This window comes from Aythya ferina, assembly GCF_964211825.1.
Source record: "Aythya ferina genome assembly, chromosome: 7".
NCBI classification, from domain to species: domain Eukaryota; kingdom Metazoa; phylum Chordata; class Aves; order Anseriformes; family Anatidae; genus Aythya; species Aythya ferina.
In genome coordinates, this window is record NC_140302.1 from 25,833,888 (window position 1) to 25,857,120 (window position 23,233).

At 41.0% G+C, this 23,233-nt stretch overlaps 1 protein-coding gene across 5 annotated transcripts in view; it reads left to right on the forward strand.

Annotated features, from left to right (window-relative positions):
* Window positions 1-23,233, forward strand: part of SORCS3 (sortilin related VPS10 domain containing receptor 3) — a 279,409-nt gene that overhangs the window by 173,007 nt on the left and 83,169 nt on the right. For all 5 annotated transcript variants that reach the window (XM_084526293.1, XM_084526297.1, XM_084526295.1 and 2 more), the window contains exons 6-7: window positions 16,271-16,335; window positions 22,879-22,997. In XM_084526293.1, coding sequence (XP_084382419.1) covers window positions 16,271-16,335; window positions 22,879-22,997 — 184 coding nt within the window. The remainder of the gene's footprint in view (window positions 1-16,270; window positions 16,336-22,878; window positions 22,998-23,233) is intronic.

Genomic DNA, 23,233 nt, shown 5'->3' on the forward strand with positions numbered 1-23,233 from the left:
TTAGAAGAGTGGCATTCTTGGAAGATAATGTGCAAGGGCTGAGCGGACCTGGGAACAAAGCAGAATCTCTGTCTAAAAGCAATGACTTTTTTTTTTTTTTTTTTTTTTTTAATAATGGTTAATGTAATGGAGATTTCCTGTTTGTCTCTGTCCATCAGACACCCAAAGCATTAGATTTTCTACAGATCACCTCATTTTTCATGCAGTCGCTTCTTGGCTGGATAGTTTAAGTGCTCCTTTTTAACATCATGTTGAATAAAGCCTCTGTTTCAATTATCTCTTTCTCTTAGAAAACATAAAAGTCTTCTGTAGTTAAAACTGATATGGCATAGATCTAGAATTCTTTATTCCACTCAGAAACAGTAGAATCCCATTGACAATAAACTTTCCAAGAGAGTGAATTAGGTTTTTCCCAGAGTGAGACAGATTTGAACCAATTCTTAGTGCAGGGGTCAGAAATGTTGAAATTTTGGAACATAATAACTCCCTGGAGCTGTCTGATTTCTTTCCTTTTTCCTTTCTTTTTTAAAGCTGAAAACTGTGATGACTTACAAGCTCTGGCTTGTAAAATGTGTATGGAAAAAGAAATGTAAGAAGAACATTTTAGCCTCTAAAATTTTACGATTTATTAGGCTATGGAAGAGGGAGAAAGTAGATATAGGTGTAAGTTTCAGAGCCAGGACTCAAAGCCACTACTCATCATCCTATAAAATACTAGATTCTCAAACCTGTTAATTACAATTTCCAGGAAAGGTGAAATAGTGATAGGAAGATACCAAAATCAGAGCTTCTTCATGGTGCTCTATGTTGTGTTTTTTTTTAGCAGTGGCTCTGGTAAACCTCCTCCATCAAATGGGATAGCCTTCTGATTTGAATGCAGCTGGTCTTATCTAGGGCAGCCTCTGTCTACTGATTCTTTCTTTCCAAACATAATTTTCATCTCTCAGGCTGCATGAATGGGTTTGTGAAGATCAAAATCCACACCTGGTTCATAGGATCAGCCAGCCTGACAGCAAGAGGTCTTAGTTTTCTCTTTGAGACCTTTCCAAATAATTACGCTTTCACTGAGAGAGCTCAGATACAGAGACTTTAAGGCCAGGAAGAAATTACAATTGCATCAGAAGTGGTGAAGTTGGAATGTGAATTTTCACTCAGCATATTGAGCAAGACCTCGTTGGTAGGCATGGACACGTAGTCACCCTGTGCGTTGTGCTGTAGTTCTGTCAGGCTGCACCTGCCATGGCTCCCTGCTGGTCAAAAGCTAAGTCCTAAGTTGCAATACTGCCCTGTGGCTTTTTATCCTGGCTCTTATTTAAACTTCTTTCCTTAGTCCCAGACTTCAGTGCCAGTCACTGGGTTGCAGTTTTGTGTTCCCATCCCATATGGGCAGCACACGTAGCAAAGCTTGTGGGACATTTCTCACCACTTCCTGCATCCAGCTCAAATTTGTGCTGGTGCTGAGATTCTTATCTGGGCCACTTGTAGCTATAAAAACTACAAATTGAGTTCTCTACTTCTGTAGTAGTGATTCATTTGTTAGCTACACCCACCAATGGCAGTGGCAGAACTTGAACAGAATGTGTTACTTGATATGAGTACAGGCATCCAATTTTGGTTCCCACGTGCCTTGGCCTCAGAGATTTTAATAACTTAGGATCCTGTTAAGGCTGGAAATAGGAGCTTACGCTAATGTGATGCAGAAATTCCCAGATCACTCATCACACGATGAAATGACTCAAGATAACAAACTTTGCACCCGTGCTGGTTCCAGTTAAAGACCTACTCAATGTTCTTTTCTTTTAAAACAGATTTTTGCAGTTGCCTCTGGGCCCAGCTCATTTTCTCACACTGTAACTTAGACTCCTGTGCTGACGTGTAGAGTGGTATTAAAAAAAATACAGTCCATATTTCATACTGTAGGGATGCTGGGGAAGTTTCCTTGACTGTTAAGCACATGGTGTGTTCTGTGCTGACTAATCCTGCTGCTGTTCAGATAAGGACAATTCAAGTTCTTTGAGTTCTTAAGTTACTTTTCTGCCTCTGTCTTTCCTTGTGGTGAGAAACAGGACTAAACAGGTGGGAAAGACAATTTGGTTAATTGTGCATTGCTGAGCCTTGTTCAATATTTCCCTGGACCACAGCTTCTCCATGTCCTCTTGGGCGACTCAAGCTGCCTTTGCCTTGTTAACCCCTAGGTAAGACAACAATCAGAGAACATTTCTTTTCCTTGATGGGTATAGTGGTTGAAATAGTCAAATACTGTGATACCAAGTGCTGCATCGCTGCATATCCTTGCCTGGGTTAAAAATACTCTGGGGCACTAGAGAATCAAAAGATGCTTTTGTGGCTTATGAAGTCCTTTTATTGTCTTACGGCTTTATTTTTAAATATGTGGAGTCCCACAAGGTGACCCGTGTTTTCTGGCTAATCAGCTAAATGGCTGTGGATGTCATATGCTGTTCATCTGTCTTTGGAGGCCCTGCCTGTGTTTGTTGAGCAGACTCAATGCCACCATCCTGTGTGGATGCCATCCTGTCCTGTCTCTCTTTCTGTGATAACCAGCCAGATTTCTGCTGCCTCTGGTGTCTGTGAGTGTCAGCCCCAGTCGTTTTGAACTCCAGGGATTAGAAAGTGGGAGAAGGAAAGTGTCTGTGCTTCCACATGGGCCATGCTTTGGAATTGCAGGTTTTCTGCTGCAGTTGTTTGAGGCATAAGCCAACCAATTTTGTCTATTGACGGCAAGGCTTTGCATCCTTTTTATTGTGGTTCAGATAGAAGCAGAAATAAAGGTATCCAATGCATTTCTATGTATTTGCAGCTTGAATTTCATGAAGACTGTGGCAGAAGCTGGTTCGGATATCTGAGAGTAATGTAGCAGGAGAGAAGGGAGTTACCTCAGTGCTTCAAAAGGTTGCAGTCTAGGTTTGGATCTGCAGCTGGGCACAGATTTTTTGTCTTTTTATTCCTTATCTCTGTGGCAGCACTGTTATTTCCGAATCCCAGTGCCAGTTTGAGTCCACATGGACAGTTTCAGTAGCAGTCTCACAAGTGACCTTTGGGTACAGCTAAGGTTAGCTTTACTTGACTTTGTTTGCCAGTGATGAGATGGTTAGCCAAATATGTACCTGTCTCTGCTGTAAATCCCGCTAATCATTAACTACCAGATGGTGTCATTGCACAGTGCTGGGGAAATATCGCCTGAGTTTTTTCAGCCAAGTTTAGTGTTAAGAAAACATAGTTTTGTAAATGTCAAATTGACTATTAAGTAATCCTGCATTAGAGTTTTTCAGAATTAAAAGAATCCTGGACTTGGAGCTGTGGATAAAAAATAATTCCAGTTTGGCAGCCACAGATAACACCACCTATAGCACGATGGAGGCATATAGCCAGTGGCTATTCACAGAGACTGCATAGAGAGAACTGAACAGGGACCTGTCACTGCTGTAAGCTCCTGGGGGTTAATGACTCATTTACCTGTGTTAAGGGACTTATTTCCCATGTCCTGTGGGTGGGAACACGTGGGAAAGGTTTTTTTGCCCAGAGGGTAATGCTAGCATAAATCAGGAGTGTGCTATTCAAACCGCTATCTGCACTAGGTAGGTTAATTTTTAAATTCTAGTCTCAAGCTCTGTAATTAGGGTTCAGGAGAGAGGAGACCTTCTTTAAAGGTCCTGATATATATTGAAAGATTTCCTTGCTAGGCCACATTAGTTAATTAAAGATCACAGCATCATGGTGATAATAAGACCAATTTTATTTTCATCTTCATTTAAAAGATGAGCAAATGGGGAAACTGTGAGGCTAGTGATTTTCCTTTCATTTTGCGTGCCCACAGTTAATGCAGTTGGCACTATAGATATTTAATGTTTCCAAATATTAGGTTGTAGCTGACTAGCTTGTGATTACACAGTAACTCAGTGGCAGAGATAGAAGTAGAACTTGGATAAAAGAGTTGGATATATATTATTGGCTGAAACAGCAATTTTATTTATTTATTAAATTTCAAGTCAATGCAAATATTTTAGGAATTCATGTAAATATTAACAAAATGTTTCTCTCAAACCCAAAACATCCAGACATGGTTGATTTTTTTTTCACAGTTTTTGAAGTGATTTTTAAATTTGAAATAAAACGTTATTTCAGTATATGAATAAACTTGTGAAGTAGAGAAAGAGTGTTCCTGCAGGACTGCTCTATAGAGATTCCATAGGCTCTACCTGTTCTCTCTGTACCTGTGGTTAGTGTAATGCTCAGAAAACATTTTCCATTTTTGAGCAGTCTCAAAGGAAATTTGATACAATTAGTCTCTTGTACTCTGAATTTAGTCTCTAAATAGTAGCTGATGCATTGGAAGAACTCCTAAAGGATGTTCATTGCCTGACTTTACTATTTTGAGATGCTCCTCTCCTTACTGCGTATTTTCCTAGGAAAATGCTTGACTTTTTTTGCGAAGTCACTTGTGGGTACTGTGCTATCAGCTCCCTGGGCTCAAGGCTGTTCTAACAAGAAAAAAAAGAGAAAAGCATACTGGCTACAAGAAACGTGTGTGTTCATGAAGGGAAATTGAAAATACTTTTAAAACCCATGAATTACCTAATAAATGAACCGGAGGATGAGAGCCACATGATAGTGGACTTAGAATTCATGTAGTACCTCTGGAATTCTGGCTGTGATAGAATGTGGCCAGAATGAGCTCTTTCAAAGGTGGTGTGATCATCTCTGAGAAAGCAATTTTTGAATAAGTGACTTCTGAGAAATTTGTTATTGCTAATTGCCTTCTTCTTTGGAAAGACAGCACGTGGAGAAGGAGGAATTGCCCCTTCCCCAGTAAAGTAACTGGTGATGCCCTCATGTAAATACTATTTGACTTAAAATTTGCAGTTTGTGTGATTTCAGTACAATTTGGGATGCTAGCTTTATTTATGACTTTATTGTACTGCATCTTGCTTTTTTTATTTATTTTTTTTTGTGAGTGTCCTTTTTTTCCTGCTCATTGGTTTTAAATTTGCCACCTACCACATAATATCACATGTTATCTTACAGTTAGGGCTTTCAGCTATCAAAAAGCCTTTTGCATTGGTCTCTTAGGTTTCTTAGTGTCCCTGGGGACCAGCCTCTTCTCTTATTTCCCATTGTAAATCCTGCATCAATTAGTAATCCTCCCCACTCTCTCAGGGCTAAACGTCCAAGATGAGCAGACCAGATAAACCACTTTGCAAGAAAGGTGTAAGGAGGAATTTGTTCTATGTTACTCCTAGGTAAGTGGATCCCAGTACCGTACCAGTCTGGACAGTGAACATTTAAAGGATCTGTTTTCTTCTCATGCAACAGGGTAACAAATAAGATGCGATGAGAACTTTATGTCCATGTTTCACAAACCAACGCTGGAAGCCTAAATGCTGTGCTGCAGGCTCATGCAGCCTGCATGGGCTGACTTCGTTCTTCCTCTTCCTAATAGACATGAACTCAAACACATTAATTTCAGTCTGTCAATAACAGAGTAATTCTCTGTTATACTTTGTAGGAAGCAGCGATGAAAGCCAGCCCTCTAATTAATATATTGAATAACGCATCTCCCTGAGGCATATGGTGATCTCCCATACTGTTGTAGTTTGGCAAAGCAAATCAAAGCCAAGGCTGCCAGGCTGACAGTAATATCAAGTTTAGTGCTCTCTGGCTCACAAGGAGTATTGTCTTACTTTTTTGTGTATTATTTGTGTTAGGTTTTGGCCTGTGGTTTGTACCACACTAATCTCCCCACTTCTGGGCAAATGGGCTCATTTTCACAGTGGGAGAGATCCCCTCTTGCTTTCAGATGGCTGTCAGAGAAACATGGGATTTGTTTTAAAAACCATCACCATTCTGAGAAGATTAAGAATGATCTTTTTATCTGCTTTGATTATGGATGTAATTTTTCAGCCATTTCATTCAGTGGCAAAACGTCTGCTGACATCAGGGAGCCAAGGAGCATTTCTGGACCCATCGCCCCAGATCTCATCCCAGATGTCCCATTTGGACTTCCAGAGTCATGCTTTGGTGTGAGTTCTTACAGCTCCCATTTTGAGGCTGGAAGCATCCTTGTACTGGAGGAAGGTGCAATCTTATGAAGAATTTACCCTCAGTAAGTACAGCAATACTCTTAAGGACCATTTTTGCTTGAAACTAGAATTTCAGTCATACCTCTAAGCTCTTCAGGTAATTTTCTCAAGAAGAGCAAGGAAGGGCCCAGATAAATTCCATTTCATTTCTCTGAACTGACTTCAGCCTCTGAACCTTTGGAAGTTTGCCTGCCATTAAGTTGAACAAAAACGGTTGTTTTATTTAACAGAAGGAGCTGAACCCATGCTGTGCAGGAAGAACAGTCTTATCATGGCAAAACAGACAAGATGTTTCCACATTCATTTAAACGTGAGCCATTTGTGTTGCTCAATAACATCCATTAAAGATAAGGAGGTCTCTCTTTATGCCTTCTGCCTGTTGGAAATTAACAAACTCTCTTAAAACGACAATTCATCAGCAGCTATACGAGGCAGAATTCATTCTCGTCAAGAGAAGAAATTGAAACTCCCATCCTTTCGTTCCCTGGCGTTCCCCTGAGCCTCCTCTGTAGAATGAGATGAGTTTAATTCTGCTATTGTTAAGCATAGTGAGCACGAAGCTACATCACAACCTAAGAGCAGGAAGCAGGGTCTTATTAGCTGCACTACAGGTTCTTTTAAATAATGTTGATTCAGTAACTTGTCTCTTGCTGATCATATACAGAACAAGGACGAGAAGGCAGGGAGTGAGGCTGTTTAACTTGCATATTTGTAGCAATCTAATTGGAATAGAAGATTGTGGTTATCGTAGCCCTGTAATTACCTCATGGATAATTGTTCTCCACTGGGCAGAAGACAATAAAAATGGGATGTAGACACATCCCCATGTTTAGTGAAATATCAGAATTTCTGCAGCTGAGTTTAAGAGAAAGATGCTGACCTGTGACTGTCAGCAAGGATTTGAGGAAGTAATGAATAATACCAGTAGACTTCAAAGCTGATTGAAAAAGATCTAGGTTTTCTCTCACATGAGAATATATATATATATTTTTTTTGAAAAAATTGGAGAAAAACAAACCAAAAAATCCTACCAGGTTTTTGGCCAAAGGGTACAGAAAGATTCTTAGGTTTTGCTCTCACAATATTTTTGGTTTTCAGGTTTTGATTGAAAATCTTTGAGGGAAGGAGACATGTTCCATTATAATATTGATTTTAAGAGCAATCTGTAATAGTGACTCCCTAAAGCCATTTCTGGATCTGCTGCAGTTTCTCCAGAATTCGTTTTCTTTCTACAAATCATTAGATTTGAACAATGCGTTGACACTTTGGAATTTACCTTGAGGCCAGAAACCAGCAGAGTATTACTTTTTGTTTGGCCTTGTGCTTTTCTTTCCTTTTATTGCTCATCCATAACAACAGATTAAGAACCCGACAAAGAGAAGCTCTTGATTCACCTAGAGCTTGGCCATACATCTTTGCTTCTTGGCATGTGGATAGCACAACCTCCTGTTGCGGCATTCAACCATGAGATTTCTTAATGCTTTGGGGATTGGGACACATTGGAACTCTGCCGTTGTGGAGAGCTGGGAGCCCATCTAGTACTCAGCCCCCTGGGATGTTGGAGCATCCCTCTAGCTTGGAGCAAAGGAACCCACAAAAGCTCCGTGGTGTCTCAGGTCTCTCCTGCTACGGTGTCATTCTTCCACTGATGGAGAGACCTGCAAGTGGCCTTGCCCATTTTATTTCTCTCCTCTCTGTGCTGTGTCTGAGGTTACCTTTGTTTTGAGTACAAACCTATCTCATCACAAGACACATGTACATAACTCCTGTTATGTCTGCTTTCACCCATCACAGCCGCACAGACTGTTTCTGCAGACAGAGCCTGGCTTTGCAGACGTCTGCTGCAAGAAAGCTTTTTGTTTCCTGCTTCTTTGTCTTCTCCTCTTGTGAATGTTGAGACAAATGAGTTTATCTCTCTCAGCAGCTAATTGAGTGTGATTTTTGGGGGCAAGGAGCTACATTGATGCATTTATGCTTGCTGGTCCAGAACAGAGTATTTTATTCTCCTCCTCTCTTTCCACTCCCGCCCCACCTCTCCCTCCTATTCTCTGCCTTTTGTGACTGGTAGTAAAAAGTCAAAGAATGAAACAAGCTATTTGTTCTCTTCAGGTTAGCATCTGAAATGCAGTGAAACAACAGTCAGAAAAGGTTTGTGATGGAAATTTTATTTTTTCACAGCGCCTTTCTCCAAAATGTATAAACTGAATGGCAAATTTATTTCCAGAATGTTAGATGTTATCCCAGGGTGATTCTCTGCAATATCCTGCAACAGGGAATGTGAAGACTCATCCTTCCTTAATTAATACAATGTACAATGCCCGTAGGCATATGGAGCTCATCAGCATACCCTATACATTCTGTCTGTGCCAAGTTTCATGATGGCATCCCCTCTTCGGACAATTTAAGTTTTATTTTTATTCATCTACTACTGCATTCATTTATTAAATGATGCTCTCACTCTGAGGCTTTTCAGAGGCACTGTAGTCTGCCTTGGAATACAGTGTTAATAACTGAACCACTGAGCCTTAGCATTTCAGGCATGTCATATTTGCTGTAAGAAAGTGTTCATACAAATGAGGGGAATTAAACACACAGTGAACTGAGAATCCTTATTCTGGTGTAACACATTGCTTGAGCAGATCATTTTTAAGATACTTTTGCTAGGAGACAAACTGAGAGCAATGAGTCTTCTAACCATTGCCTTCCATGGAGAGAAACAACAACTCCAGCCAGATCCTTGACTGCAGGACTGGCAGGCTGAGCTGATGGTTTCTTTGAGCATGTGTTTTGTTTTGTTTTGTTTTTTGTTTTTGGGCAGAAACACGGTTGATTCATGTTTCCTGAAAAACTAAAGCAATAATCTATAGCAATTCCCCATCCACATGACTTACAAAGGAAGATAGCCAAGCACTGTGCAAACATTAATTAACTGGCCTTCTTAATATAGTAGGCACTAAACTAATTTTGAATCAAATGCAGGGAAAGAGCTGAAAGTCACTCAATATGTCAGTGATCAGTCTGGGAACTGAAACAAAAACTCTGTGTTTGGCTTTCACAGATTCGTGCAAAGCACAGCTGGCTAGAAAATGTAATTTCCCTATTTATTTATTTTTTCCAAAAAGCTGCAAACAACAATAAATACTCCCCCCTTTAGATTTCCTTAGATTTTGATCTCCAAAATGGCTTCTGTACAAGATAATCTCTGTGTTTTGGTTTTCCCCTTCCTATACTATTTTTCAATATTTTTTCCCTTCCTATTCCAAATAAAGGAAGGAAGGAAGGAAGCGGTGAGAAGGAAGAAAGCTTAAAATATGTCATTTTTTAGTATTTCCAAAAGTAGATTTTTATTCTTATTTCCTTGAAGGACTTGAAATCTAAAATATTGGGGAAAAAAATCTGTAAAAATGTCCTGTCCTTCAAAGAAACAAAACAGAATCAAATCTTTCCATTGAAAAATGTTTCCAACTTGTCCACCAAAAAGTCTGCAGACTTGTAATGACAGGTAAATACCCTCTCTACTTTTTAGAAGTGCTTTCCTCAGTCTCATGGTGTTAGATGCACATGGGGCAGGGCTGATAGAATATCATGTGCTGAAGCTTTGAGATGCCTTTAAAACAGTAACATCTTAGCTGAATGAGCTGATGCTTCATTACTTCCACCATACCTTGATCATTGTGCTGCTAGGACTTGGAGAAAAAAAAAAAAAAAAAAAAAAAAGGGTTTATTTCTCAGGAGAAACCTTCAGGACTGCTTTTACACATCAAGGTTCAGGTGTACCAAGATGAGGCAGGAGCAGCAGGCTGCATAGAGGTAGTTATTTAGTTTGAAAGTAAGCAGCAAGACTGTGACTGCACCTGGGAATGTACCCACTACGAGTGCTGGTTTGACACGGCTGACAGATCTGCTCCCTCCACGAGGCTCAGGCCCCAGGAGAAGTTGTTTCAGGCAGCACTGGGAAATCAGGATGCTACCTCCAGCATATGCCTTGCCTGTGCTGTTGGTGCTTTCAAACAGGTCTGTGAGTGAGGTTCTTCACCCTTCTGCCCACATATTTTTCAGTGTTTATTTCACAAAATTTCACTTAGGTGTATTGGGATTCATAGTATAGGCAAAACAAAGAGGTACCTTACATAGTATAGGTAAGCTACTTCGGTTTTGGTGGTATTATTATTATTATATTTCATATGGGGTAAAGAAAAATGTAAATCAACAGCAGCTTCATTCAGTTGACAAATATCCTTTTAAGATTCAGTGACATTTCTTTCCCATTGCTGTTAATTTCTGAGATATAAAGAGCCACACACTTTTATGCAATGAGAAGAGGAAAAAAATGTTTATGTGCGGTGTAGACTTGTGTCTTGTGTGGCTTCTCTACTGATGTGCAAGGTGGCTGAGTCTAAATATCAGCCTTTCCCTCAATGGAAGACTTAGGCCTTTCTCCTCTTCCTGCACTGCTACTGTCTATGAAATTTGTAGCAACTTTGTAGTTCTGGGACCTCTAATCCACTATGAGTTTGAAGGATATTAATTCAGATATCCAGCAGGTAGTGGGGATGGGATACAGTTAGTCATGTACATGTGTGTCCACAGCCTCTGTGTGTATTTTCATAAGTTTGTTTGATATACCAGGCAGAACACCTTCTCCAAATTCACTGGGACCTTTTTACAAAGCATTGGCTTTGTTGAAAAGAAATTAGATGAGAAAAAGTACTTGGCAATTGTTTTTGCCTTATCTAGCAAGCTAAGTCTTGCGACAATTACTTTTGCTGATGTCCAGAATTGTAGCACCATAGAAATTAGCACTGGGAAAGAAGTAGAAAGCTTCGGGGACCTGTCTAAGACACTGTCTTACATTGTCTTCCTGCCCCTTTTTTTTTTTTTTTCTAAGCTTTGTTTCAATTATACCATGCAAGGAGGTGTTTTATCCATAATTCTCCAGAGACCTCATCACGTTACCCCATCCAGCAACATCTCCCCTGTTCAGCCACAGGGAATGGTGCTGTATTTATATGTTTAATAAAAACACTATTTCCCCAACTATATATGTATAGTCTTCCCCAGCTGTAGTAGTTTGTGACATGTTGTAAGCCTGAGGTGTATGTGGCTTGTGTGCACAGCCAATGCCTGATGGGACCTAGTTTAAGGCTTGGCTTCAGTAAATAGCAGGAAAACACAGAATCCCCTTGATCATCTGAAGGCAACTCCAGTTATTGATACCGAGGCAATGTGATGGAGAAGGCAGTCTGTTGGCCTTTGGCCCATGTTGAAAAAACATGTATAATTCAGCAAGGATGCTGTGTGAGAAGATCCACATCAGTTGAACAGAAATTGTCTGGATCAGTTTCCCATACAGACTGCCCATATAGACATGGTCCTTTTGTTGCTTGGATGAGTTACTCACATGCGCTGTTTGCCTGGAACCATCTAGAAGTGTTTATTCACTTCTGGGGCAGGATACAATTAAAATTGCAACAGGCTAATTGGCAACATCCACTAATTTAATTGTAACTGCCTACAGCAAGAGGATGTGTTTTCCCCCCTTTACATATAATTCCACAATAAACATGGCTTGTTCCTTCCTATTTCCAGTCCTTATCTATGGCACAACATCCTGCTAAGTAGTCTCCATCTGTTTCCTCTGTCTCTTTGTGTGAGCAGTCACAATTACCTTCAGTCTGACATCCCAACCTGCAAAAATGAGTTTCTAAGTTGGCATCTTGGGGAAGTCTCAATCCATCTTAAAAGTTTTATTTTTGTTTTCAAAGCCAAAGCTGCTGAATGCCACCTTGACTGTAAGGCACACCCCCGTGTCTGCTAGCACCACAAAGTGCTCTGTTTAGCAGATCCCAGACCAAGTATGAAAGCTCAAACACTGTGACCTGATTTTTGACCTTATTACAAAACCTTGTTGCGAATATTGCTGAGGTCCAGTGATAACTCCCTTCCATACCCCAAACAAATGGGTCCAGGAGATGGAGGGTTAGAACATCTTGGTTGATGGTTTAGGGAACAGGGATCAACAGCAGGCAGTCTGAATTGCTCAGCAGTTTTGATCTAAGATGCTGGAGTAGCTAAATCTCAATGCTGCTATTTATCATTAATGCCTGGTGTCTGGAAAGTACAGGAGAAAAAAAAAATGCAAAATGGCTAATTCCAGGGAAAGGCAGTGGAGTTAGTAGAATCAGTGAGCTGAGGTGTTCAGTAGGGCAGGTAACCCAGACTGAAAGTTTGTGTGTTTCTTTTTTCTTTTCTTTGCATGTGCTTGCATTTTTCATTTTGAACTATATAGTGTCTTACATATAAACATTTTAGGAATATCTATTTAAAATGCAGAATACCGTGTTTTCCTTGCCCTTTTTGCTTGCTCTCCCTCCAGGTCAGAGATGAAATATTGTTGGAACAGCATAGTAAATGTGCATCCATGCACAATGCTCTGCCCTTGAGATAGAAGTAAGAATTTTGCCAGGGTCCTGTCTGTCCTTCACCTTTCAAGAGCAGAGACTCCTCACCTGAAAAGAAGGGAGGAAAGATCTTGTGAAGTCAAAGAACTGCCATGAGAACAAAAAAGAAAAGCAACAGAAGATAGAGAAAAAGTAACCATCGCTTCTTTCCTAATGGGATTCAGAGGTAGTTTGAATTCTTAATTGGCTGATGATCCTGTGCCAGCTGCAACACTAGCTGCAGGCTCCCCATTTCAAAAACTGCCTCTGCAGCAGTCAGGGAACATGTCAGCAGGAAAAAATGACCTTTCCTGTCACTTCTGGCTGCGTCTTCTTTTCTCAGCATTTTTTTTTTTTTTTTTTATCTGGGTGGTGATAAATGAATAAGGATGGTGGAGGATGTTGATTTAGCATGGTTTGTCATAGTGTGTGCCCTTTTTTTCCCCCCTGGGCCAACCAGGGCAGCAACACACATGGATGCCTTTTGTGGGCCTTGATCTGTTTTTTGCTATCTGGAGTTTGTGCACATGCAAAATAGAGCTGAGCTATGCCTAGAGTGTGAGGTGTGACCACGAGGCACAAAAAATGTTTTCAAGCTGGGCTTAGGTTTCTGAGTGTTAACTACTCTTTCCTTTGAAAGAGAGGTGTTTTTCAGCCAGAGAGCAATGAAGCCCCTTCCCATCCAGCTTGCTCTGTTGGCTCTGCTTGGTTGTACAGAACATGCAAGGGAAAAGGTAAGTCACAGGATGCTGACATCTCTCCTCATCATATTTAAGTTGCTCGAATAGTTTTGAGCAGTGCATCCTCCAAATGTCATACAGAGGAAGAAAGAATAAGAAAATGTAAGGCTGTGAAGGCATCTTCTGTGTTTACCTTCTTGTATTGGCAGACCTGAGAGGTTGCTGTAATGAGCTCTCAAGACAAGCTAAGTTACCATGCAGGATGAAGGAATAGCTTTACAGTCTGTGTGCGTGTTTGCAGGTGTGCTCCAGGACCTGTGTTCACATCTTGCTTTTTCCACTGCCTAACTTTTTTGCATTCTTCACGTAAAGCTTCTCCAGACAAATGACAGGAGACTGAGAGACCGTGTACTCAAAATACCCATATTCAGGAGTCAGAAGCACTGCAAACCAAAGCCATTGTCTCTGCCAGTGGGAGCAGACTCGAGGGGAGGCATGAAGAAACAGCACTGAGTGGGGACTTGTTTTCAGTCAGAGGCTTTGATAGAAGAGAACAACTAGGTTTGGGAGAAGGAAGGATGACCGATGCATTACTTTACAGGGCTGTTATCTGTCTGTAGATAACAGGAGCTTGTTTTGCTTTTGGGCTGCAGGAGATTGCTTTGTGAGCTTTTCCACTTGAAGTACGGCATTCACTGAGCACAGAAGTACTGGGCAATGCTGTATGCTGGTCCTTTTGAAGTCGTCCTTGTTCTGAAAAGAACCATCAGGCTTGTCAAAACTAATTAAGGAAACAAGTAGATGGCACTGGGAAAGAAATTCAAGCTAGACTGACACGTTTCGGGAGACTCCTGTCTCGTGTGCTCACATAATAGGAATTATAAGTGGAATGGATCCACAGAGCTTGTGTATGCAAACACACAACGGTAATAATAACAGTATTCTGGCTTTTCTTTGGAAATGCATAGATGCTACTAATTTCAGTCCCTTTCAAGATGAATAGCATTGTGGCAGCCCTCACGGTGATGCTTCCTTTCTGGGCTTGCCCCTTTGCTGTGGGGGAGGCACAGTGCCCCTCTGCCTGGAGGGGGAATGGGTGACATTGGCATTGCCGACACAACCAATGGCTCTGTGCAAAAGGCTAGTGACTGGCTTTGAGAAGGAAATCTGGTGAGTGCAGCCTCTAGAGCAATGTCTGGATTTAATAGAAAGCCTGCTGGGAAGGGCTGTGGGGTGGATTCCTAAAGTGTTCCCGACCTCTGCCAAAAAGTGCAGAAATTGCCGGACCCTTTTATAAAGTTATAATGCATGGTAAGCACGTTCCTCTGTCCTGTTTGGTGAGTCACAAGTGAGAGTCACGACTGCTGAACAGCTGAGAACAGCATTTATGGCTCATTGTGGAAAAAAGCAGAACGATTTGGCTATGGACACGAAAGATGTGTTCTTCCTGTGTACTGGGAAATAATGATGCTGCACTCTGTAGTGTTTTTCACTGACATTTTAAGGGATTTCCTGTCAGTCCTACTGTCACTTTTAACTGCACCCCGATCTTTCAGAAGATTTGACAGTGATAATTGCATGGTCACAGGGACTCTGGCCCGTCCTGGCATCCTTTCTGATAACACACAGTGCTATCTTCTTTGTGGCATCACCCTGAAACTGGTGGTAGTGATTAGGGAACAGGCTATTTCTCACCAGGAGTGGAATGATGAAAGCTCTGCCTGCACGGCTTTGTTTTGCTGTGTTGTTTTTTGCTACGGTTCACAGTATGTTGTGAGTAGGCTCGCTATTGAAGCGATGCTCTAAGTTAACAAGCAGAGCCAATTTTGGGTACCTCCACTCTGGGTCATATTGAGCTGTTTTGGCATTTCCAGCACTGGCTGATCTTAGCTGAACCCTGGCACATACGTGTGTTTGTTGTTGCTTCAATTGCTTTTTCAGCTCCACAAAAATATATCAGAGCATCTGTATTTGGTATGTTCTTTTTTTTTTTCTTTTTCTTCTTTTTGAAATGTTTTAGCTGTTGATGCCCCAAGGATTAAAGCAGCAAAAGATCGTGATAAAAATGTCTCAGAACATTAGGGAATTGTGAACATTGGCTGGCTCAGAGGGAATCTATTATTTACAATCTACTGTATCAAATTCAGCTTCCACCAAATTAGAAACTGATTTTTGTCGTTGTCCCTTTTTAATCTAACCCCTTGGTTAACTCGGGAGAAGCAGCTCCATAAATCACGTGGACATCTATGGATATTTTTTCCCCCTGCCAGCCATTGCTAGGAATAAATGTTCATCTCCTAGTGATTCTTATCAGCCAGTACACTAAGAATAACATTTCTGTTCTGGGCTTGACTTTCTGTCTGCCAAGAGGAAAATTGTCTTTCTAGTGTACCTTGCAAAACATTTTTAGGGAGTAAAAAAAAAAAAAAAAAAAAAAAAAAAAAAAAAAAAAAAAGGAAGATTTGCTTTGAGGTGCTTGGGTTTAGAGAAGTTCATGCCTTGTTTCATAATTGTAAAGGGAAAATGATAAATAATATCTTACATTTCTTAAAGCCATTTCATAAAAGCCATCCATTGAAAATGGGGAAACTGAGATAAACGGTAGCAAGATTGCACAGCAAACCAGGAACAGATCTTGCCTCACTATTCAGCTGAGTAAACCCCCTTTTTAATTTTTTGTTTATAAGCATGTGGCTGCTGTGTCCTCATCTCTCTTGCAGCATGAAAACAGAGCTCTGGTTTCGATGGATCTTGGAACCAGCTAGCTTTGCCACCCCAAGAATGGTCGCTGTTTTCTTGATCTTGGAGACAATGGACAGGTTAGCTCATTCACCAGCAGCTGGAAGGGTAGTTTATAGGCTAGCACATAGTCTCTGGGAGCAGGCTGCACAGGAACATAGAAGAGACAACGAAGTGGGTAGGAGGTAGGGACCTACATGCACAGTGTCATAAGGTTGAACTGGTTTTGCTTTTTCTCACTCTTTGTCCATCTGACTGCAGCCTTTTACCTCACCTGATGTTGTCTTTTCTGTTTTTATTCTCTTCCCCCCAGGTCGGTGGCGGGTTTGGATAAAGAACCAGACCTTGTACACATGGAAGCCCGGACAGCTGATGGACGTGAGTGCCTGGAGCCAATGCTGAAAAAATGTACTTTGAGTCAAGAATGGAATGGGAATTGAAATTCACTTTGCTCATTTTGTCTCCCCATTTACATTTTAATTGATAGGAAAAATGTGGGTCATGGGGTTTGATGCGAGACATATTTTTATCCTTCAACCCTGGGGGAGAATTCAAAGGCTGCAGGGCTTCTGTCAGTAGAGAGGATGGGCAGAAGCACAATCTGTTGAGCTACAGAGCAGTCTATTCTTCTCAGTATTTAACTTTTTTTTTTCAATATCACGTATTTTATGTGATTCATGTATGAATCATGAAGAGCTTAGTTGCCATCGCTGTGCAGTACAGCCTCCATGCATTTCCAGAGGTGTTCAAAACAGCTAAGTTCTTCCTAAGAATCTGAGAAAAAAAATTGCTTACGGTCAGACTCCTCTGGCCAGAATGTCTCTATGCCCCATGGACTCTTTGACTTGTTTTGAAAGGATTTTTCAGTTTTGCCTAGGATGTGTGAATAGGTCCTCCATACCAAAACGTTACATGCCTTGAAGAGATGCCTGGATATAAAGTAAGAAATAGGAAAAACAAAACAAAATCTTAACCCCTTGCTGAAATGAATGTAGCCACATTTTCAGTAGAACACATTCCTCTGTAACAAACCTCCAACAAAAACAGTGTGTATTAGAAACTGACTTTCTCCACCACTCTCTCTACAGTACTTTAGTTATTTCTTACAGGATTTTTAGCATGCTAATGAATCTCTTTCTGGGGTGAAGCCAGCATTACTCCAGCTCAATACTACACACATGTAGCATAAAATGCTACAGGGGCAGTGTAGAAAAGCAGCATAAGACTCATGTTGTAGAGGATTTCTAAGGGGAAAATACTTTATTTTTGTTGGTTACAAACGTTTTTTCTTTAGTCAAGTGCTGTGTAGGCCAGATGCTGTGTGAACAAGCTTCTGTCTATCAGGGTGACTTCTCTGAGGCTGTGGATCTTCTAAAATCATTCATTGGCCTCCCACTGCTATTTAGTGATGGCAGCTGAATAAATAACCAGGCAATAAAAGCTCAGGAGTGACAGCTGTTTGTTGAATATGGGGAAAGAGCAAAACAGGCTGGCAGGTGGGTGGGCAAGGTAGGGAGGCTTCTTCAGTGTCTTTGCTGCTGCATATGCTGTTGTAGAGATTCTAGGAGAAGTGGCAAAAAACAAGTGAAGAAGCAAGTAAGTAGGCAAACAAACTGCTGATGAGGGCTGTTTTCAAACTAAGTTTATACTTGCTCACCCAGCTATTCGAATACTGTATTTGTCAAGGATGTAGATGCTTCATTTGAAAGATGTCTCCCCAGTTCACAGACAACTCTCTTCCTTCAGGCCTTGTTTGCTTGGGGGGTTGTTGTTTGTTCTTGTTTTAATGTATAAATTCAGCATTTTGAAACTGGCTGTTGATGTTATTGAGGGTTTCCCCGAAAGTCTGGCTTGAATAGTAGTGTCAGCAAAACAGGCCCCTTGCAAAGCATCGTCCCAGCAGGTGGGACCCAGTGGGCTGTGCTGGCCCTGCTGGGGTGTCCTGCTGAGGGACAACTCCAAAAGGACTCATCTCCCAGCCAAGCACAGCACAGAAGAACCATATTGCTCCAATTAGAGTTTTTAAGGCTTAAAAATGATGTTAGCTCGTGTTATAAAACATCGACTGCCTCAGAGCTATAGGCTCACCTGGTGTGAAATGGTACACCTCTGTGTGCTTAGGAATGGCAGGCTGAACTTTCCTCCTGGCTGGCTCCATAGCAAAAATGGTCCTCCGTGCTCTCACTGAAGTGGCTGAGGCACTTAGACCTGCTGGAAAATGGATCCCTGCAGTTATCTCCTCTTGGCTGGAAAGTTTGCGACTGAAGTTTTCCCTCGGTGGTTGGCATGAAAAGGAGGCTTTTATGATGCCTCTTAGGTCAGTCTGGTGGCTCAGGCATTTACTTGATGCATTAAGAGACAGAGATTTGAGTATTCCCATTGCTTGGCTCCAGTCAAGAACTAGAATCCCTGGCTTCAATGTCCCTGACCATTTTAAAAATACACAAGTCTTCTAGAGGGGCATTTGTCTTTGGTGTGTGGAATTTGGGATCAGAATCCCAAACTTGACGATGTTTTTTTTTAATTTTATTTTTTCCTCTTTTCCTTCTTTAACAGTAATTACTCATGGGATTCAAGAACTGATCTAATACTGATTCAGACACTGGAGCCTAAAATACATAAATACATTCCATGGCTGGGAACAAACAGGTGGTGGGACATGCTAGAGTATTGTTCATCCATAAATGAGTCAGGGCTATCAATAAACTCAGGGAGCTGGGGGGTGGAAGTCCTGTTCACTCTTCTGTCATATGTCCTTTGAGACGTCTTGCTCCCTGGGTCTTGTCTGTCTGGTCATTAGGAATGGTTCTCAAAAATAATCTGCCCCAGTACATCGTCTCTCTGATTATTTGCAATATGCTATGAATTCCAGCGCCTAGCTGATCTCAAGCTGTTCCTGTCTTTTACGGCAGATCAAAATTTTCACTTTTTTTTTTTTTTTTTCCAACATCTTGGCAGAGCTATTGTAGCTGAATAATAATCTAGGCTTGCATTTCTAAATTATAAAAACATGTAGGAGCCTTGGGCACTGTACCTTCTGCCTGGGTGTAATAGCAGGAAGGATGGGGCTGAATGCAAGGGAGCTAATACAAATACATGGACACATGCACCCACAAGTGCTCCTAGGAAAGATATATTAAACTTCATGATGTTTGGTGAGATAATCTCCTCGCTCACAGGTATGATACAATAAACAACATTTTAATTACAGAGAAAAGAGTAAATTAAAAATAAAAACAAAACTTGAAAGATAAAACAAGGTAATAGTAACTAAGTCCTGGGCAATAATAACATGCACCAAATTCTCATTATGGGTGACCATGTTAATTAACAATGGGGAGGTGTTTTGAGCTCCTCAGCTGGAAAATGCATATGCCTCTGGGAAAGTCACTCTGTAATCCTAAGTGAAATAAGTTTGTTGGAAGGGTTTGTGGGGAGGCATGGATGTTGGGATTGGAGCTGCAGCAAAGCCTTCAGGCTGCTTGATGTCCATATTGCCTCATTCATGGGTGGGCTGAGAAAATAGCTGGCTGTTAGGTTACAAGCACAAGAAGTTTTTGAGGCCAGCTAGGAAATAGGGGGCACTTCTCAACTATTTTTGCAGTGAAAATAAAAACAAACAAAAAGAAAGAAAAAGGCTAATTCTGCTTTTGTCTGAGACGTTATATAAACAGGAAATACTCCCCAGATTGAAGCCAACTTCTCTTAAGGCATGCATCTCCCAGTGAAAGGTAAGCAAGGCTTCATAGGGCTGCACAGCTTGGGTGGATCCCCTTTCTGGGGATCCATCCTTGGACAGGAACTTGGGATGGTTTCTGGCTTTCAGTCATACTCACATATGAGCTGAGTGCTGGGCAGATAACACAGGGGCAGTTCACCATTTGACTTACAGAAAAATGTGAGATGTTCTGGGAATTTAAATATTAAAAAGGAGATGCTGATTATTTTATAAGATAGTTGTTTAGGGTCTTCTGGGATTATTACTTTGGACTTTTGATCTCCAGCTTCCATTCAGCTGAAGAAAACCAGCCTTTCTGGCCTTGAAATTTTGGCCTTTGCAAAAAAAAAAAAAAAAAAAAAAATTAAAAAAAAATCCTCAGAGTTTCAGAGTTTTGGAATATTATAATTTAAACTGTTGGTTTGGGTTTTTCTCTAGTCTGAGCCTCTGGCCTTGCAAAATATCCACATCAAGGTTTGTTAAGCTGCATGGCATTTTTTCTTGCTTAGATGTTATTTTTTCTTGCTTAGATGTTACTGTTCATTATACCCTGTCATATTTTTACCTGACTTTTAAAGGGGATTTTGTGTTTTAAAGAGGGGTTTTTGTGTGTGTGTGTTTTAAAGGGATGTGTTTTAATGGGAATTATTTTTCATTTTATGTGGGACATCAGGAAGAAACTCAAAATTAAACTTAGTTTTATATACAAAGACAGGTCTGAAGATCATTTTTTTGTGTGCCTATGTTTTCTTCTGCAGGTTTTGTGTTGTAAAATAGATGAAAACAAATAAACAAGTTACTAAATGGAAAGTGGATAGGGTACTACCCCCCTTCTCCACCACCAACTTCCTGTGAATATTAATGGGGTGCCATTCTTTGAGTATATTTGATTGCTGGTGTAACACACTCGAAATGACACATTTCTCAGCAGGCAGGAAGCTAGTTGTCATGTCAACACTTGTGGTTTATTTGCATTTATTTGTGACAGGTTTTTATTCCTCCTCCCATTCTGTCACTCAGCAGCAGCAAATTATCCCCTTTTTGGAAAGATAAGAATATCCTGGCGACTGTGTGGGAGAACATAGTGGTGGGAACGAGCTGCTAAAAATATAGCTCCTGACCTCTTCTCCTGGTTCTGCCTAATTTTAGTGCTACCTCGAAGAACAGGTCAAGGCTGCTGAGCTCTTTTGGTTGAATGGCAATATGTTAGACCCTCTTGTTTTCTCAGGATTTTCTTCCACCCACTGTAAAGATGCCTTAGATTCCACATTCAGGACCTAAACAGCAATTTTGGGTGAAGTCTGTGTATGTCAGTTGATGATAAGCCTTTATTTATCCCAGCAAAGGATCTGGCCTCTGTACTGCTGCTGGTATTTTATGCTGGGAGAAAGCACAGCCAGTCTGCTAGTCCAATTATTTGGCACTGTCTCTACGTTAGGCATGTTCCACCATACACCATATGCATTAATTACATCTAGAAACTCTGAGCTGGCACTGACAACTGTTACTGCTGCTTTATCACCATCACCGGGCTATGCTTTCAGTGCAGGGCCAGATGTATGCAACTGCTCTGAATCAGCCACGTAGCTCTTATTGACCTGGAATTCCCAGTGCCTGTACCAGGTCTGCAGCCTTTAAACACAGGCTTTTAGTGATGCAGTTGGGCATGGACATTTATCAGATTAAAATTTGGTTGATTTTTTTTTTAAAGTTCATTTGACCTGCTTTGTGTTCTTTTTGCATTCTTTGGGTCTGTCGGTGGGACTAGGCAATGGAAGGTGAATGGGCAAATCTGTCTCTAAATACAAGAAGGCAGTTAGTTGAGTGTCAGAGGATCTCAGTTGTGCCCCCACTGCTTTGCAGTTAAACACGTTTTGCTGTTTCTAAAGACACAGATGAAAAACAATTGCAAAGGTTAAGGGATGGACAATCCTATAAGAAGTTTTGCTGGGCTAATTGCAGCCCATTGGAACTTCTTTTATCCTTTTGGGTTAGTTCAGCAAGGTTCTTGTTAATAGGTGCAGTCATGGGAACTAAAACCACTGCAATAAGCTCACCTCAGTCATTACGAACTCACTGTTTTCATCCTGAATGGTATGTTCTCACCCTTTGTAGAAAAGTCAACAAGTGCTTGAAGCTAAGAAGCCTTTAAAAGTGCTGCAGTGTAAAAGATATGACCCTTTTATCACTGAAGCCATCATTTTAGTTGTATTTTCATTTTCTTCCTAATTTGCAGTTTTCAGAAGAGCAGTTGAAAGGCAGAGATGGCATATTTAGATTACATACATCCAGAGACACAATGCCATGATTGTTCTGTTTCATGAGATCCTTTCTTAGCCTGAGTGAAATGACGCTTAATCCCCTGTAACCTCTGCCAGCTTGTTGGAGGTGAGCCCGTCTCTTCTTGCCACTCTGAGCATCTGGCTATATATCTGCTTTCTCATCCAGGCCCCTCTATTGAAGCATCTTGACTGCCTTATGTCTTCTTCACATTGTTCTCCCAGTCCTGTTCCTTCTCTCAGGTAATGCCAAGGACTAGCAGGGCATGCCATTACTGTGAGGGTCTTCCTGTCCTCCCTCCAGACAGAAGTATTTTACATCTATTGTATGTAGCTACTTTTAGGACTCTTCAGCTAATCATGCTATTTCATGTCCATGGTGTTTTCCTACCTAGCTTATATATGGCTATAATAACTGTTAATTTGGTGATAAACTTATAATTTTCACGGCAGAATAAATTAAATTTAGTAGTGCTGGTTTGAACTTCTTTTTTTCCTTGCATGCTACTCCCACAATAAAAAACAGTTGTCAGGCTAGGGTATTTTAGGGGGAGAATGGAAATATAATACTCAGTAGGACAGTGGAATGGATAAATTCCACGTAGGTGGCTTTTGAAATCTTTTCTTCTCTGTATGGTATCATCATCGGTTTTCTGATGCATTTATGACCTGTACCCTCCACTTGTCAGAGGGATATCTGCACGATGGGAAAGGGAACAGTGGGTATGGAAGTGTGATGAATTCCCGACTCCAGTGAGCAGTTACAGTTTTAAAGGTCAGAGGTGGATCATGCAATAATGTCCAGTTAGTTGGAGATGAGATTAAGACTTCCCTTCAGGAGACCTTCTTCTGAGCTGCTGATGACATTTTCAGACAAGGTTTCTACATGGGTATTTCTCATGTGTACATATTCTCCCATTACAGACACCCACTATTTGACCTGTCGGATCCAGGAGTGCTCAGAGACCAAAAGGACTGGGCCATTTTCACGCTCCATTGACATCAGCTCCCTTGTTGTTCAGGATGAATATATCTTCATCCAGGTATGTTGACTCGATGAGAACGTGACAAGAATTCTGCCTGCACAAGGTATTTGTTCTGTGGGAGAGAGAAGGCATATTCTTAGGACAAATGTGTGGGACTGCAAACTGTAAGAGCAGGGAGTCTATATCCACCTACTTTAGATTGGCAATGCAGTCTGAAACAACATAATTGATCTCTGTTCCTCACTTGTCTCATGTTAATCTGGTATATTTTAAAAGTTTGCTCATCGATAATC